This window comes from Tarenaya hassleriana, unplaced genomic scaffold, assembly GCF_000463585.1.
Source record: "Tarenaya hassleriana unplaced genomic scaffold, ASM46358v1 Cleome3, whole genome shotgun sequence".
Taxonomy (NCBI): Eukaryota; Viridiplantae; Streptophyta; class Magnoliopsida; order Brassicales; family Cleomaceae; genus Tarenaya; species Tarenaya hassleriana.
In genome coordinates, this window is record NW_010966177.1 from 6,603,518 (window position 1) to 6,621,088 (window position 17,571).

The 17,571-nt window shown below is 35.7% G+C and overlaps 3 protein-coding genes across 6 annotated transcripts; 1 reads left to right on the forward strand and 2 right to left on the reverse strand.

Annotated features, from left to right (window-relative positions):
• Nucleotides 1–173: 173 nt before the first annotated feature.
• Nucleotides 174–4,028, reverse strand: LOC104819780 (U-box domain-containing protein 5). 4 transcript variants are annotated; one of them, XM_010550020.2, is made up of 6 exons: nt 4,013–4,028; nt 3,170–3,834; nt 2,870–3,055; nt 2,606–2,713; nt 1,392–2,515; nt 174–1,245 (listed from the first exon to the last, which is right to left on the reverse strand). In XM_010550020.2, the coding sequence occupies exons 2-6, from the start codon at nt 3,287–3,289 to the stop codon at nt 480–482; spliced, it is 2,304 nt and encodes a 767-aa protein (XP_010548322.1). In that variant the 5' UTR covers nt 3,290–3,834; nt 4,013–4,028; the 3' UTR covers nt 174–479. The 4 variants fall into 4 exon arrangements, with proteins under 4 accessions (XP_010548322.1, XP_010548325.1, XP_010548323.1 ...); XM_010550023.1 differs by lacking the exon at nt 4,013–4,028 and having other exon boundaries at nt 3,170–3,246; nt 3,393–4,006; XM_010550021.1 differs by lacking the exon at nt 4,013–4,028 and having other exon boundaries at nt 3,170–3,264; nt 3,393–4,006.
• A 6,662-nt stretch (nt 4,029–10,690) lies between these two features.
• LOC104819781 (protein RADIALIS-like 3) lies at nt 10,691–11,788 on the forward strand. The gene is made up of 2 exons (XM_010550024.1): nt 10,691–11,058; nt 11,629–11,788. Exon 1 carries the CDS (start codon nt 10,795–10,797, stop codon nt 11,047–11,049), a length of 255 nt encoding a protein of 84 aa, XP_010548326.1. The 5' UTR covers nt 10,691–10,794; the 3' UTR covers nt 11,050–11,058; nt 11,629–11,788.
• A 2,129-nt stretch (nt 11,789–13,917) lies between these two features.
• LOC104819782 (zinc-finger homeodomain protein 6-like) lies at nt 13,918–15,509 on the reverse strand. Its single transcript, XM_010550025.2, has one exon. It carries the CDS (start codon nt 14,926–14,928, stop codon nt 14,005–14,007), a length of 924 nt encoding a protein of 307 aa, XP_010548327.1. The 5' UTR covers nt 14,929–15,509; the 3' UTR covers nt 13,918–14,004.
• Between the last annotated feature and the right edge of the window lie 2,062 nt (nt 15,510–17,571).

Here is a 17,571-nt window from a genome sequence, read left to right on the forward strand (position 1 = left end):
GTTGCTTCAATAAAATCTCTAATTAAAAAAAAATATTCTCTTTTCCAAATTGATTGAAATATCCCATTGATGTGATCCATCTGCAATGAATTTCCAATGTGTAACACTCGAATCCATTCATGAAGATACAAGTTAGTTTAGAAGAACACCCACCAATGATCAAGATTCAAGAATGGCATAACCTCTGTAAATTATGAATGGGGATATTCTACAAATGTATTTCAAATTTCTGCATACACAAAATAATCAAATCGGGTCAATGGGCATACTCTCACTGCATATACTATTTACATATGGCAGGCAGACCATTGTCCTAAACAATTTCTTCCTATATTATATTACAACAATATACATAACCCTAGTTTAGCTGTTCTTTTGCTTGTTTCCCAAGTCACAAAACTAAGTCAAAATGGCCGACCAAAACTGATGTGTTCCTTGCATCTGTTCTTCTCGCAACACCCAGAAGAAAAAAATGGCAATCATCTCTTCTTCTTCAGGACAGGAACTGAGAGTTTGAATCCAAAAAGACCAGATTTCTTGGGAGACGGCGTAGGAATCTGAGAAACCGAGTTCGTGACGTGTTGTTGATGTTGAACAGCCGGTTCTTCTGGGGCAGATGAACCTTGCCCTTTACCGAAATCCACATCTCGTAAAACCCTCAGCAGTTCAGAAGCACTCGCTTTGGCTCTATCGTTCCCGTTGTTGGATATGAAAACGAGCGAAGGGATAACGTTGATTCCCTCATCCATTACCAGATAGCAGTAATCGGGTTGCATGCAGAGCATGAGGAGGATGGAGACAGCGTTCTCTTGCTCGTCATGGCTGTCTGACTCGAGCAATTCAGCTACCGAAGCCAAACACCCGGCTGTCTTGACAACAGAAGCACGACCCTTCTCGATATCGCAGAGATTTCTTAGGATGATGACAGAGTGTTTCCTGAGCATGTTGTGTTGTAAGAAAGAGGCCAGCTTCTGGATAAACTGGAGAGACACCATTTCCAGGCATATCTCATTGCTCGAAGACAGGTTCTGCAGAGTAATCATGGCTTGTTCCTGCAGATCCATGGCTTGAGATTCGAAGATCTTCAAAAGGGATGAAACGAAACCTGAAAAGGCTATTTTGGACAGACCATGCGGGTGACCAGACAGCACTTCCACTATGTTCAGAGCTTCTCCAGCTACTTCTGAGTCGAGAAAGAGCGAAAGCAGACGAAAAGCATCTTCGTTCAAAGATTCTATAGCCTTTCTGCATGAAACAGTGAGAGACTCCTTCGATTAAGTTTCATATCTCGCTTAAGGAATAAAAGGGTCCTCAGAACTGAAGTCGAATATTACAGCTAAAAAAAAAACATATCCCACCAAGGTGGTAATGAAGAAAAGAACAAAACAGACCTGTTTTTGGTAAGAAATGTCAGTAGCAAATCCAATCCAGCCCTTATGTCTTCGACGCAATGTATGTTGTTGGCATTCTTCAGATACGAAACAAGTGGCTTGAGAAATTTCGGGGGAGACATTGCCGGAAAAGCTCGACTATTGTGCTCAAGACGATTTCTTACATCTTTGACAACCTTTCTCTGTGCTTCCCATGCAAGATCATCGAGTCCACACAGAGGATCTATCTCTATCTCCACCTCGCTATGACTCGAACCCATATGACCGGTGAAGGCAGAACCCTTTGAGATTTTGCTTATGGGTGGTGTTTCGCCTGAGAAGCTCGCGTCTGATCCTCCAATAGATATGCTGCTGATATCGGATGGAAGCCGGAGATTGTACATGGAACTACCAAAACTAGCAATAGAGATGGATGAGAAGTCCATACGGCGAAAAGCCTCAGATTGTTTCCCTGGATCTTCGACGTTAACTCCATACTTTGAGCACCATCTCGATATCAGATCCTTCATTCTTGTATCGGGGTACAGCAAAAGATTGTCCAGTTTCGTTTTAGTTTTCGGGCATGAATCATTACCTTCATCAAACCATTTCTGAATCCACACCCTCTCAAAGGTTTGGCCAGAGGAAATGATGACAGGATCATACATGATTCTCAGAGACAGGGGGCATATAAATTCCTCGGGCGGAGTAGCACTGACAAGCAGACAACTCTCGTGATCACGATGCTTGTGTTCCTCGGAAAACTCAACTTGAGAATCATTTCCAGATACAGAACATTTGGCGGAACACAATTCTTCGTGAGAGTCCTCTTTCTGATCTCTAGTAATGAACTGTTCGAGATTGTGCAAAAGATAGAGAAGATACCTCAGAATCTTTCTTTTGTGCAGGTTGTCTTCACCTACTTTCTGGAGAAGAACCTTAAGGGATCTTCTCTCGATGACAATGGCTTTGGGAGTTGAAAGTTGAAGTTTCCCAGCGGCGAAATGGAAATCTTTGATATCATCCGAGGAAACAGACGAGGAAACCCTCCGTCTCATCATCTCTGCAATAGCTTTTCCGGCATCTTCTTCAGACGGGTCCAGACTAAACATGCCACACCTAAGATCATGGATGATCTCAGAAATCTGCACGCAAAAAAAAAACGTCACTTAAACTTATACCATGTAGCTTTTCACGAAATGGGAATCGTGAAAAAACGTAGGAGGGTAACGAACCTTGACAGCCAGAACGACCGGTACCATGTTTTGAATCTCACTTAAACTTTGCTCCAACAGATTTTTCGCTCTTAAACTTCTGGAGAGTATTGCATCTCCTGTTACAGCCTGAGATATGCAAAAGCATTTATCATAGAATGAACACAAAAATACACACCGCGAGGACAAAGATTCTACCCGAAAAAAACATCAAAGATTTTCTGATCAATCGTAATGGAGAAAAGATTTTTGAAGAACAAAATTCGAAGACGGAGTTCCACAAACCATGTAGAGTTTACTGGATTCACTGCAATATTGAAGAAGCAGCTTGGATTTCTCCAGTGCATTGTTCAGCAAGCATAGTGTCTGAATCCCCGACAAGCACCTTGGTCGAGCCTCTTCTATGTCAGGAAATATCCTCATGATTCTAACCACTAAGTTCCTCAGTTTCATGCACATTGAAGAGTGCATCTGCAGCATAAGGCAACGATATTTTCAGACAGCAACAAAGGGCATATGCGCTTAAGCAAAAAACACAACAAATGAAACACTCGAGACTTTGCATAAGAGATTCAAAGCTCAGACCTTGAAGGAACGAGGCAAAGCCTCCAACCCTTCAGCAATAATATCATTCCTCATCGCGACGAGAAGGAATCTACAATCTGCAAATTGACCAAAGACTGGAGAAACCTTGAGCTTGAACATGAACACGAATCATGAATCATGACAACAGGAGATGCAGAAGCCAAATGGAAGTAAACTGCAAGGAATTTCATGATTTCAGCAGAACTGAAGAGAATCGACTCACCCTAATGGCCTGCGTCTTCACGGTGTCACGATCCGATACAAATGAATAGCTTTCTTCTCCAAAACAAACATACGGGTAAAAGCCCTAGAATCATACACCATAACTAACAGAATCCCCAGAAAATTACAGGAAAGTCGAGAGCATTTTCCTCGCAGAACGACCAAAAATCAGCAGAGGAGACAACAAATGGTCGTCCAAAGAGAGAATTTCAGATGAGACCAAGAACATAGTTACTCTCCTGCTCATGAAAAAAAGAATCCAACTTTTTCCTCTCCAAGGTTTAACCCTTATCCTCAAAAGTAAGCCCCTTTTTTTCTGCAGAAGCCGAAGCAGAGGAAGAGAACAACAAAAAAAAAAGGAACCCACGAATAAGGGATCTCCAAAAAGAATCGTCTCCAAAGTTGAAAAGCCCTCAACCAAAGCGACCGCGGAATCGAATTCCCTGACGGAAACGTCAAAATTACACGACAAAAACCATAAATTTATCTCGGGAGATCAAACAAAGGTGATTGAATCGTGGGTCATCGGCCAAATTCAGAACAACAAAAAGAAACTGATCGTGAAAGAGATAGAAGAGACGCTTCAAGACAAAATCCGAATGCAAAAAAAAAAGATCGTACCTTGAGAAGAAAAACATGCAAAGCGAGATAGCGTCCTACGAAGAAGAGGAAAAGGTAGAGCTAACCACGGGCAACGAGTAAAATGCTGTGACATTAGAGTGACAGTCTGTGAAAGACAGACGAATATGAGTCGTTGATCTTTACGATCGTATGGTCTTAAATGGTCTGTGATATTATAAAGGTCACAGCCATCAGTAATGGGACATGAGTACCGTGTCCACGCAGACTATATTGAATGGCTGCTACGGTCAACACCACTTGAAGACAACTCTAAATTCAAAGTCTTGGACTTTTACTTTGCTAAAAAGCTTTATTCATTCTTTGTAATAAGAATTGATGCGGCTTTTGTCTCGAAGATCATAAGTTGTTTAACTCTAATCACCAAAATCAATTAATCCCTCCGACGTTTTAACCTTTTTTTTTAATTTTTAAAAATATAAAAAAAAAGTCATATATATATACACGTATTTAATCATAGATACTTCATTAAGTTTATTAAAATTATTAAATATATTTTAAAAAATTAATTACAAAATCGAAAATAAAATCTATTTAATAACAAAAATATTTTATATAGGCCGTCAACTATTAAGAAACAGAGGAAAAGTTTTTTTAGTTAATATTATTATGTAATTCAGATTAACTGAAACGAATTATGGTTATAGATTCGTTTTCAATGACGAGTTCCAACAATGAATTGTTTTTATCTTTCCACAACGAAGACCACCTTGACAAGGTCAACGCCCAATTCGAATCGGACAAGTTTGAATCTGAATCTAAATACGAATCGGACAAGTTATATATTTTAACCCGAATCCCAATTCGAATTTTTGGATATCCGAATAATATTATTTAGAGATAATTTTCATATATCAACGGATATTTGACGGAATTTAAACCCATTTTGCTTAAAAATTCATATGTATGTGTAACTCATAGCATCATCAATATATATATTTATTCCCAAAATGATTAGGTCATAAAATAATAGTCTTTGTAAGTAAAATATTTTAATTTAGATATTTTTTGTAATTTCATAACAATTCAAGGAGTAATGGTTATTTTTCTATTTCGGAAGTTATTCGAATCCAAATTCAAATTTCAAATTTGATCTATATCTCGTTACACGATGAATATTTCAAGATGGATATCTAAATTTTTTGATGAAGAACATTTAAATTTTTGTATCTACTTTTTTTTCCTCGATGAATAATATTCTAAGACCAACCATAATTATTTGTTTCGCCGATTTATCTTTCCTTTATTTTCTGCGTTTGCTTTCCTTATCTTATTTTAGTATCTAGTTTTGTTTTCTATTATAATAGAAAACAAAACTCTTGATTATTGATACATTCTATAACATTTCAAATTGGTCAATAATGACAGAGTCACACCACACCCTTTCCAATTTTTCAAATTTAGGTTGAAAAATAAAAAAGATGGGGTAAAGTGAATTCTTCTCAAGATACATACTAGGATTAGGACTCTGATACAAGTAATTCCTGACATCTGGTAGAAAAGTAATATAAATCTAAAGAGAGACAAAAGATTTTTCATAATTTTTTTGATTAGACCAAATTGGGAACAAGAATTTGGTTCTTTTTTTATGAATTTGATAAAGTTAAATACGAATAATATTCTAAGACCAACCACAAAAACACATTTGAATTTTCGTATAAAGATCTATCTTAGATATATTTCTCGGGTACGATTCACTTATTTTCGGGTTTCAATTTTTATTTTGTTTTAAAAAAATAATACTTGTTGAATTTTTTATTATTCTATTTCTGTAAGATAGATCATTTGTGACCAAATCACAGCAAGGAACGTCTAGGGCCTTAATGATGGGAAACGGGCTCATAATTGGGCCTAATGGGCCTAATGGAACCAAATCCTGCTTCAGTTTTAGCTTAATAGGCTTCATTTATTTGCTTAATGGGCTTCCTTTATGAAGTTTTTTATTTGGGTGGGTCGGGTACAATAGGAGAAAGAAACGTGTGGTTTAAAAAAAAAGAAAGAGGAAATATATTTTAAATTAATGTTTGAATTTAACTAGATTGCGAATCGAGCCAATAATTATTCAGTATTAATTTAGTATATTTTTTTGTAGAATCGAATAAATTATATCCAAAATAATAAACCGATAAAATATCGAACACTCGAATTATTTATGATTTCTTTGTAAATATCAAGTTTTGATACTTGTATAATGAAAACGAATCGAAATGAACTGACACTAAAACAAAACCGATTAATATTCATTTCTAATTTGATACGAATATATTCTCTAACCGGATCTCGAAACGTTCATCTCTAATTTCAAGTTTAGTTCCGACTATTCGCTTAAAGTCTTTTATGGTTCTTTGGAATATATGAGATCCATTATCTCTAACTTATAACTAAGATTTTAAATCTTATTGACATCGAAAATCTCCAAATCTCTATTTTTCTCGAACAAGAAAAACTCTAAATAAAATGAATCTGAGTTAGTTATTTTATTTTTTAAAATAATTTTTCTAGGAAAATCAGTTAAACTAGTACTGAGGCCACCCCTTTATGATCGGATTGGAGTATAAAAATTAAATTGAACTGAATAACATGCCATCATATTTAAGGCGAAGACATTAGGGATGTTAAATGGGCTGTCGGCTCGCGAGCCGGTCCTGAACCAGACCGTTTAGTGCCGAGTTGGATCATTCATTTTTTAGCCCGTTACAAACGGTCCGATATGGTCTGAGCCAGTAAATGGCGAACTCGTGACGAGTCGGGCTGGTTTGAGTTGGACCAGGCCGCGAGCCGCATCCTTTCTTAGTTTTTATTAATCCTATTTTTTATGAATGATTTTATACATTATTCGTAATGGTTTTATCTTTTATTGGTAACAATTTATATAAGTTTTTAGTATTTTTTAGAAAAAATCCCAAAAAAGCACTGAACTTTACAATTTTGACCAAAAAACACTGAATTTTTTATTTTATCAAATAAACATTAAACTTTTTAAATTTGACAAAATAAACACTTAACTCTTCTACGATTGTCAAAATAAACAAAATGAATTACGGGGCTCAATTATATGCAAACACATCAGATTATTTAATTTACTTCGTTTTTTTTACAATCGGAAAAAGTTCATGAATTTTTTTGGATCACTAAAAAAGTTCAGTGTTTTTTTGATAATCGCAAAAAAGTTTGTTTTGGATCGTTTAAAAAGTTCAGTGTTTTTTTAGACTGGTTTAAAAAGTTTAATGTTTATTTGACAAAAACTAAAGTTTAGTGTTTTTTTGTCAAAATTGTAAAGTTCAATGTTTTTTTTTTGGATTTTTCCTATTTTTTATGGATTAAGACATTATTAGTAATGTTTTATAAGATTTTTTCATATTAACTGATTATTTTAGCACGATTTATTACATTGTTTTGTATTTTTTAGCGTGCGAGCCAGCTCGGTTTGCCCACGAGTTTTAGCGAACCGGTTCGGGCCGCTTAATCTCAACCCATTTACAAACGGTTCGGTTTGGTCTGAGCCAATAAAATGGCGAGCTCGTGACGAGTCGAGTTGGTCCGAACCGGGCCAACCCATTTAACATCTCTAGAATACATATATAATTTTTTTTAAAAAAAAAAACTGAAACTAAATTAAATAAGAAAACATAACAAAGATATTAAAAAAAAGAGAGAAAAAAATATTTTTTTAATAAAAAGCGAACCCGAATGTAATTTGAATAAAATATAAAAATATGAATAAAAATAAAATCCAACAAAAAATCAAATAAAGAAATTTTTTATAACTGACGGTAAAACACGAAATCTCGACTCCTAAACTACCCTTTGTTGTGTTTTCGTTTCTTGAGAAGGTAGAACCATAAGTACGTTATCCATTTATAATATTTTTTTTTTTTGGAAAAATCCATTTATAATATTTATTTGCACGCAAATAGTCCATTCGAACAATTTATTGAGGAAAAAAATATTTAAAAAAACGAAAAGGATGTAAAAAGTTTGGGTTCTCATGCTTATGCAAGCAGAATATTATTTGCACTTGAAAAAAAAAACAAAGCTTAAGTGGCCACAATAATGCCATTTAAACATATGTTTGATTCCAAAGGTTTATCAAATTTAATACGTTGAGAGAGGATTTTAGGGGAAGCATATAAGATCGGTCGGAATCTAATCAAATTAAATCATATTTATTTTAATTATCTACTTTTCCAAGAGAGAATTTGGCCTTTATGGAAAGCATCAACCAATGGTACATGACGACGATATAAAGATCTAATGTTATTAATGGCGATTCCACACGTCAGCAATTATCCCCCCCCCCCCCTTTTTTTTTTTGCAAACCCTAAATTAACCCTCGACCATTATTTTATTTCGTAGGGTTTTGAATGAAAAACTACCATATATACACACCCAAACTTTTCTTCAGCAAAACCCATTTCTCTTGATAACAATTTCAAAAATTGGACCGATATTACAGAAATGGTTTTTTATACAAATTAGGTGATGGAATAAACAATTAAAAAAAATAAAGAGATTAAATTAAGAGGGTGGTGGATTGTTGAGGCGTAGAGGTGAAGGTATGGATCCACTTGGTGATTCCACAAGAACAAGTTGGGGAGTGGGGGAAGTGTGAGAGAGAGAGAGAGAGAGAGAGAGAGAGAGAGAGGGTATCTCCCAAGAGAATGTTTTTATCACGAAGCGCACACACAAGGAGGAGTCTGAGCAGAGATTTCCAACGATACGATTCATCCATGATATCTTCCCCAAGATTTCGAACTTTACCCACTTGCACGTATATATGTATATATATATATGTAACTTGCAACCTGAAATTTAAAAAAAAAAAACACCTGAATATTCTCATAAAATATGCGGCTCCTTCTTGCGTTTGGGGCGAGGGAGAAGTTACTGGAAGAGACCACGTCTCCATGCATGCAGTAACAATACCTATACTTACTATATAGTTTTCACCATACACCAAACGATAATTTATGATCTCTCTAACAACGTTTCTCAGCGAATCCATCAAGATTTTTTGATTCCACTATTCACATTTCGTCACGAAAAGGGTGATAGAGGAAAGGGTTTTCAGTGTTCGTCTTCCTCCATAAGGCCAAGAAAGGATATCTATTTATCTATATATGCTTTGATATTGGTAATGAGATGCTTAGAATCTTGTTCCAACGTACAAGTGTTGATGTGTATTATATGTTCACTCTCGTTTAGGTTGGCATGGTTGGTGGAAAATATATATGGAACACCAAATCGGGTTGGCCCAGTCCGACCTGGCTCGAGCCTGCACTCGACCCGAAGGTTTTGGGTTTGAGCCGACCCGATTTTTTTCGGATCTATGAAGTTAAGCCCGAAGCCCGATCTTATATATACTAGGTTCGGTTCGGGTCGGATCAGACCGGACCGGATCAGCCCGCGCAAATCCCTTTGTAATTCTTATTTTTTTCTCTTTTTTTTTTTTTAAATATCGGGCTTTCGGACCGGTCTGACTCGAGTCCTAAACCCGATTCGAGTCTGGTCCGAAAGCCTGATTTTTTTCCGGCCGAAAAACTTAGGTCCAAAGCCCGCTAATTTTTGGGTTGAACCGGACCAGGCTTCGGGTCTCGGACTTCGGACCCAAATTGACACCCCTAATTAATTACAAGATGCGATAGACAAGAGATTGGATCGGATTATGACAACCTATAACGAGTTTTCGTGAAAATCTAAAGAGGCCGTCAAAATCTTTTGAGACGAAGACGCGGTGGAAGTAAATAACTATACGATAAAAATGTACGTCGTTCATTCTACAGTTGAAATGCAGCATAATCGCAAGCTCAATGAAGACCATAAAGAAAACAAAATAACTCTTTTATTCTTAAAAAAATAACTCAAAATGATATTATCATTATATCGGTATATCATTATCATTTTCATTTGTATTCTCATTATCAACCACCATTTTTTTTTTATGAAAATATCAACAAACTAGAAAAAATCAGAAACTATTTTCTTTATAAAAATATCAACAAACTAGAAAAATTGAGAAACTCTAATACTATGTAGGAATTTGCATAATGATTTTTTTATTAATAATCAAAATAATATAGAAATAAATAAGAGTTTTAAGATGAATAATTCACTAAACTAAATATAATAATAAATATTTTTAAATATATATTTTCTGTATTTGACAAAATATCTATTATACGATATATTTTGTAATATTCTTCAAAAATCGATATATTTTAACAGTTTTCACCTCTAATCTTCTAATTTTGAAGGAAAAAAAAGCAAATATCAAATGTTGTTTTAAAGTTCAATACTAGTATATATGCACACGGGCCACGGACTATACTCCCACTGTACGGAAATAATACGAAATTGTAAGAAAGAGGAAACCTTGATTTTTTTTCCCCTATTGTAAGGTCAAAGAATCTCATTCTGCTAAGGAAAAAAAAAAGAAAGTTTGCGCCCTTTAGAGACTAACGCCCCCTCTCGCTTTGCTTAATTTCATTCGTTTGATTTTGCATATATTTCCTCATTGTCCAATTCGCTCATATATTATTTCCGTGGCTGCTAAAGGAACGGGTCACTCTATAAAGGTCTCACCTTTGGAAGTATATATTCTTCCAACTGGCTTTACCCCACCATTGCTTCCCCGCCTTCCTACATATAAGGAGCTCCCTCTCCCTAGCTATATGATCGAACCAAAAACCGATTCCTCGGGTTCATAGTTTTCGAAATCTTGATCCGGGTTTTGAGCTTACATACATACATTCTTTTGCAGTGTGATGGCTTCAAACTCTATGAGCTCCTACCGCAGCTCGAGCTCGTCTTGGACCGCCAAGCAGAACAAACTGTTCGAAAGGGCTCTGGCTATATACGACAAGGACACGCCCGACCGTTGGCAGAACGTTGCCAAAGCGGTGGGAGGAAAATCGGCTGAGGAGGTGAAGCGACACTACGAGCTTCTCATTAGGGACGTCAATGACATTGAGTCGGGACGCTATCCGCATCCAAACTACCGTACAAGCGGTAATAATTAGAAACTGAAGGTAACATAATGACCCCCTCTCTGCTTGAATACATATATACACATATATATATATTCTGAGTAATAAGATTGAAGACCATTGTTTCATATTCCTCTTATTTAGCAGCTCCACATATGTGGGGTCGAAAAGCAATCTAGGAAAAGTGTGATACAAAAGCTTGTTTTGTCGACCTCTTGAAACAGATCATTAAGCCGCTGTCCCATGCCTATTCTCTCTCTCTCTCTCTCTCTCTCTCTCTATATATATATATATATATATATAATCATGAACGCAAAAAAAAAAAAAAGTCACTGCCCCACAATCCAATGACACGATCCTTTTGGATAAATTGGCCACGACCCTTGTCGAACCAAATGCAATAACTAATCCATCGAGGAAGAGAAACAAACGCGATATATATATATATATATATATGTATATATATATATAATTCCAAAATATAGGCCATTGTATACTGATTCCGTTGTCCTAACATAACACAAGGGAGTGACATTGTGGCTCTATCCTTATCATATATACTGATTCCATTGTCCTGAACGCAGTTTCTTGTTGGAATTTCGCATGTTGCAGGTTCCTCTGTATAACCAGCACGGTTTCCCCAAGAACCAAACAGGGAGGAACGTAAACTGATTCCAAAACTGTATTGTATTGTCTGCCCATGTTTTTTTCTTTGTTTCTGTATGGCTTTCCACTATGTAAGAACTCCCCCCCCCCCCATACCGCCGCTAAGTTAGCCAATGCATGTGACTTATCAATTCTGATATATATAATCACAAACGACCATATACATTAATATCATTACCTGAAATATATATACACATATACATACATACATACATACATATGTATATATATATCGAGAAGGCAAAGAACTCATGTGAATTAGTCATATGGACATTGTGAAAGTCGAGCTTGTGCTAGTGTCTGCTGAAACCAACGAAAAAAAAAAAAAAGAGAAACGTCGTTTTATGGCGTAATATGTTACTAAAGCGGACAAATATGTATACGAAAAGAACGTTATATATATAGACTTCGATTAATAATAATAATAACAACAACAACAACAATGATAATAAATGTCTACGTATAAATCGTTGTAATCATTTAACATAGTAAAGATTACACCCTTGACAAATCACATATTATAAAAAAACATAGTAAAGATTACTGTGCATGGTGTATGGGAACCAAAGAATTCTTAGCCATTATCATTACAAATATGTCAATGTAACATTTATTTGTATATATTAGTTGAGTGTGTGTATATATATAGCCTAGCCCAATGGTAACCTCAGTTTTCGTAATGCATGTTACGAATGTAAAATCTAATCCAATAATATTGAAATCGAATTCGATTTTATTATTAAAAAAACTTGGATACAATTTTTGTAAATATATATATATATAAATTAAGTGAAATGGAATATAAAAAAATATCAATTAAACTGAATATTTTTTCAAGAAAAAACAAATTCAAATGAAATAGAACAGAATCGAAGCTTCATGTATCCATCCTACCCTAAAAATACCTTATATTAATACAAGATTGTGATAGTTGAACATGATGGTTGTCTCGTGGGGTTAACCACAGTAAAAAAGAGACGATTATTCGATAATTTTTCCCCTTAAAAGAAAAAACAACAAATCAAAACATGGAATCTTAATTATATAAATTCCACCAAAACTTAATTATCAGACAGGTTTAGTAGTGGATTGATAAAGTGCATAATTAAAATAAATGCCTAAAGATATTCTTAGAATATAATCACTCGTCTATTTACGGCTAAACATTTTTCATAACAATCTTCGTTATCTACTGGTCGAAATTCAATCACTTGATTATTTATTACAACGTGGACCGTCGAATAATCTTTTAAATTATTAATTTACTTATCTATAAATATAGAATTTGGAATTGTTCTTTTTACCCTTTGTGGATGAGTGGAGAACAAAATATTTCTTCCAGATTTCAAACATTTTCACTGGCCATCCATCTGGTTTTATATTAAAAACATAATATATGCATTAAGTGTATTCTTTTGCATGATCTTCCAATCTTAAGTCAACTATGTAACGAGTTGCTTTGAATTATCCATGAAAGCAACTCCCTCTGTGTATTTTTTTTTATGTGAAAAAAAAACCAAATTTATGAACTTTTCCCGCGGAAATGAATGTTTAAATATCAGCAATTATTAAGTGAATATATCTGAAAAATATTTTAATTTTAGTGTACTGTATAATTTTGAAACAACTATTAAACTCAATTTGAGCGGGAAAAAAACAAAATGCTATTTTCTAATTTGATTTTTTTTGGGTAATAATGTATCTTTAATCCTTTGCCCAAAACCCATTTCTTCCAGACAATTTTGACAAAATTTTGGAAAATTGCTTGAAAAATGGATCGAGTTAAATCTCGGGCTGATACAGATGGTTCTTAACGGCCCATATAAAGGCCCATGTATAAGCCCATTAATAAATTTTGCCCGTCTCTAGCTTTTGATCACTCGTTATGCAAAAGAAGATTCCAAGATTTTGTTCTCTGAGAATTTATAAACGGATTTTGGACTTTTAAGTTTGGGTCCGGTTTACGCAGCGGCCCGGTTTCCCAAACCGGTTATGGAAACTTTGAATTCAAAATTTCGGGGGGGGGGGGGCAGCAGACACAGCATATGATGCCAAAGAATGTATGGTCGAGATTATGAGAAGTATGTAATGTACACAGACGCACATATGTATATGTATATGTATTCCCACCTGTAGTGGCAGGGGTTGATGTAATAACTTTCCCGACCGTGTATATGGTGGAATCATGTTAGAACCCAAGAACTGCCTGATATATTATACGTACTTACACGCAGATTCTGAATTCAATCCCATTGAAATGTTTTTGTTCTACTTCTCCGATTGCAAATCTCTTCAAGACCGGAGATTTTTGAGTATATGATCTTACATGTGTTTCTTCCTCGATGCTTGCTTATTATTGTGCATCCAAACTTTGAACACTTGTCGTTTCACATTGATTTGCGAGCAGAATCGTTGAACTTCTTCCTCGTCTTGCTTGGTTATTCTCCAACTGATCTTGTCCGCGAACTCCTCCATCTTCTCCTTCTGTTCTTGACTAAACTTTGTCCGAGACCTCTTCCTCGGCTGCTGAAGCTGATCGATTCCAATAGCTCCCAAAGACTGATGGAACTTATTGAGATCCTCCGTCGATGACTCCGCCGGTCCTCCGCCGCCGCCGAAGCTCATCATGATCGGACACACGTGGTGGTGGTGATGGAGGAGGAGACCCGGAGGGGTTGGCTGGTGTTGTGGAGGAGGGGACACTAGGTTTCTCTGGGACCACACGTTTCCGGTGGCAACCACGCTGTAGTGTCCGTACGTGTTGAGATTCAGCGTAATCTCTCCGTCGATTTCTCTCCGGTGAAAGCTCCGGTGACAGTCGCAAGCGGCGCATCGGAGATATTCCGGCGTGCCCTCTTCGCCGGCTGCCATGAACTCACCGCAGCCGTCGACGACGTGGCCGCCGGAGCTAGCAGCATGGTTCCGTTGGCATTCTCTGTATCTCACCTGTTGCTGCTGCTGCTGATAAAGATGAGGAAAGGGTCTTGCGTATGATCTGGGAAGGGGAGACACCGGAGTTGCAGAGACCGGTTCCGGTTCCGGGTCCGAGTCCGAATCTCTGCTTGTGGGTTTGTTCTTCTCGGCGGTTTCATGGTAGATATGCGGAGGAGGAGGGCGATGGTGGTGATATAGGGTTTGGTGATCTGTTGCGGGTTTTCTTCTTCTTTCATGGTGATCAGTGGATGAAGTGCAATATCTGAAGGAGCTTGGCATCTCCATCTCCTTCTCTTTCTCTCCCACTTCCATCTCTCTCGATCGATCGATCGAATCTTTTCCTGATCTGCGAGCTTCAGCTCCTCTAATTAAACCCTAATCTTTTTAAAACCTTTTTTTTTGTGATCTTCTATGAAAACCCTAGCTATGGATGAAGGGAAAACACTAAGCTTTAAGCTTTTTAGCTTTAATCAGCAAATGATCAGCAGCCGAGCGTGAAGAAAAAATCCCATCCCACGCTTTTAAATTCTGACTCTTTGACTTTTATCTTTTTCCTGTGCAAACCCACCAAACCTACTAATTACTTTCAACTCGGCAAGCAATTGATTAAGGAAAAATCAACTGACCCATTTCGTAAGCGCCTATGCCCAGCATGAAACAATTATAAAGCACAGATCTTTACCATGAAAACCAGAGGGAAAAGCAAGAAGAAGACCCCAAGCTAGATTCCAAGTTTTAGAGAGAGAGAGAAGAGAGAGAGGGAGTTTGTCTCGCGTTTCCTGTTGCGCATCAATGTCCGGGAGAGAGAGTAGAATGCAGGAAATGGTGAAGCGAGCAAGTGGGTTTGGTCCTTAATGATCATAACACAGTCCACTAACGAACAACACGGAGAGAGAGAGAGAGAGAGAGAGAGAGAGAGAGAGAGGGAGATATATATATATATAGAGAGAGAGAGAGATATTTGCGGAGATAGAGGAGAGAGAGAGTCACGTTATTTCTCCATCACAGGCACTGAAGACTGCACATTGGTCCAAATACCGATTTCTGTGTGGTGCGGTACTGTCAACCCACACCATTACATAAAACGTATGGTCCTAAAGTATGCACTACACTATGTTGTACTCACTTTTTGATACATCTAAACATGCCTCTACGATCAAATGCCCTTAAAAATCTCATCGTATATATATATTCCGCGTCGAGAAACTACATTGGTCGGTATTTATACAAGACAGCCGCAATCTCACGTACGTACGTATACCGTAAGTGGGCATGGAATAGAACAAGTAATAATACGGATATAACAAAAGCAAAACAAGGGTCGAGGGTCGAGGGTCGAATTGTATTCCGGAATACCAAAAAAAAAACTACAGTGAACAAAAAAAAAAGGAAGAAGCTTTGTATCTGTAGTTATGAAGCAAGATTCGAAGCATAGAGCAAGAAAGGAATGAGATTCTTTCTGTGTTACAACATTATATGTTATATACACATCCCACGTTTCCAAAAAATAAATTGGACCGTCTCTGTATCATAATGCAATCGCTGGCTATATACATATATATATACATATATATATATATATGTATATATATATAGAGAGAGAGAGAGACTTTGGAAGTGAAAATAAAACAATAAAAAAAAAAAGAGGAGGAATGTGTTTTATGTCAGACGCTCACTTTTTTTTTCCTTTGTTCATTTTTTTCTTCTATTTTCTTGGATCCGTTTCCAAAGTAACATGCACATACAGTGAGTCAATGAAAATCCAATAAATGCAAAATAAATTATGTTTTCTAGTAAAATATTTAAAACATATTTTCTTTTAAAAACTCATTGAAAATATAATAAAAATAGTTTGAATAAAAAAATAAACCATAAAATCGACCAAATCTAATTAGATCCTACTTTTGACATTCGTGCTCTGTTTACATTTTAATATTTGTTTTGAAACTTGTAACTAAACTGTTAATTTGTTTTATATAAGCAGGTCAACTTTTTTTTCATATAATAAAAAAATATCAACCTCTATATTTTTTAATATCCTAGATCCTATTATACCTCCATTTTATGAGGATAGAGATTGTCGCGTTGAAGAATCTGTGTTGCATATTTTTTTAAAAATTACTTAAAAGAAGTTAAGTAAGATAGATGATGTATTAAATGTATCCGATCAACCTCTATTCATTGTATTTTTATTTTGACGAATAAAATTGATAAATTTCTCAGTAATAAAAATAAAATCAATACTCATCATTTGGTACAGTAATCGATCTAAATAAACATTGTGCGGCAGAATATATGCTTTTGTTTAAATTATCCACAATGACATTAGTTATGGAACAACTTCCGAGTAATCACGCTGTGTGGGAAGCAATTATAATATTAATATATTTTAAATAATGATTAATTTAATTTAATATTGTCTTAGCTGTGTTTCGTAGTTACTACTGTATGCATGCACCAAATACTTGCTCAGGACAACGCCACGTGGAAATATTCCGTCCTATTGTCTACCTTAATTTGACCAAAATTAAGAAAGTCTTAATTAATTGTTTCTCAAATATTGGTAAGTGGCTGTTCATATTTTGGACCTTGATTTTAGTGATACACGACATCTCGAAAATACAAAGTGAAAAAAAAGGAGAATTAAGAAAAAACTAAAATAATGATGCAGATTTTTTTTTTTATATAAAAAATGGTGTAATTTAAAACCTTTATATATATAGATCAAACAAAATTTAATTTTAAAACCGAGGCAAACGATTCATATTAAAATCATATCAATAAATGTTGACGTAATAAACGAGGGCATGGAGATTGTGGTAATCTCCTGCTTGATTTCATAAGCTTTGGATTTTCTGGTGTATCTTAACTTTAAATCGTTACTCTATATCCATCTCTATTTTCATTATCAGTTAAATGTCACATTCAATAACAAAATTTATTAATTTCGTAAAA

Bases quoted from the DNA above. Each gene is read 5' to 3' on its own strand.
- LOC104819781 (XM_010550024.1), top strand. From the start codon at position 10,795: ATGGCTTCAAACTCTATGAGCTCCTACCGCAGCTCGAGCTCGTCTTGG.
- LOC104819782 (XM_010550025.2), bottom strand. From the start codon at position 14,928: ATGGAAGTGGGAGAGAAAGAGAAGGAGATGGAGATGCCAAGCTCCTTC.
- LOC104819780 (XM_010550020.2), bottom strand. From the start codon at position 3,289: ATGTTCAAGCTCAAGGTTTCTCCAGTCTTTGGTCAATTTGCAGATTGT. The intron at 3,056-3,169 runs GTCTGAGCTTTG...CTTATGCTGCAG, and splicing joins CTTTGCCTCGTTCCTTCAAG to ATGCACTCTTCAATGTGCAT. The intron at 2,714-2,869 runs GTTTGTGGAACT...TGCATATCTCAG, and splicing joins AATCCAGTAAACTCTACATG to GCTGTAACAGGAGATGCAAT.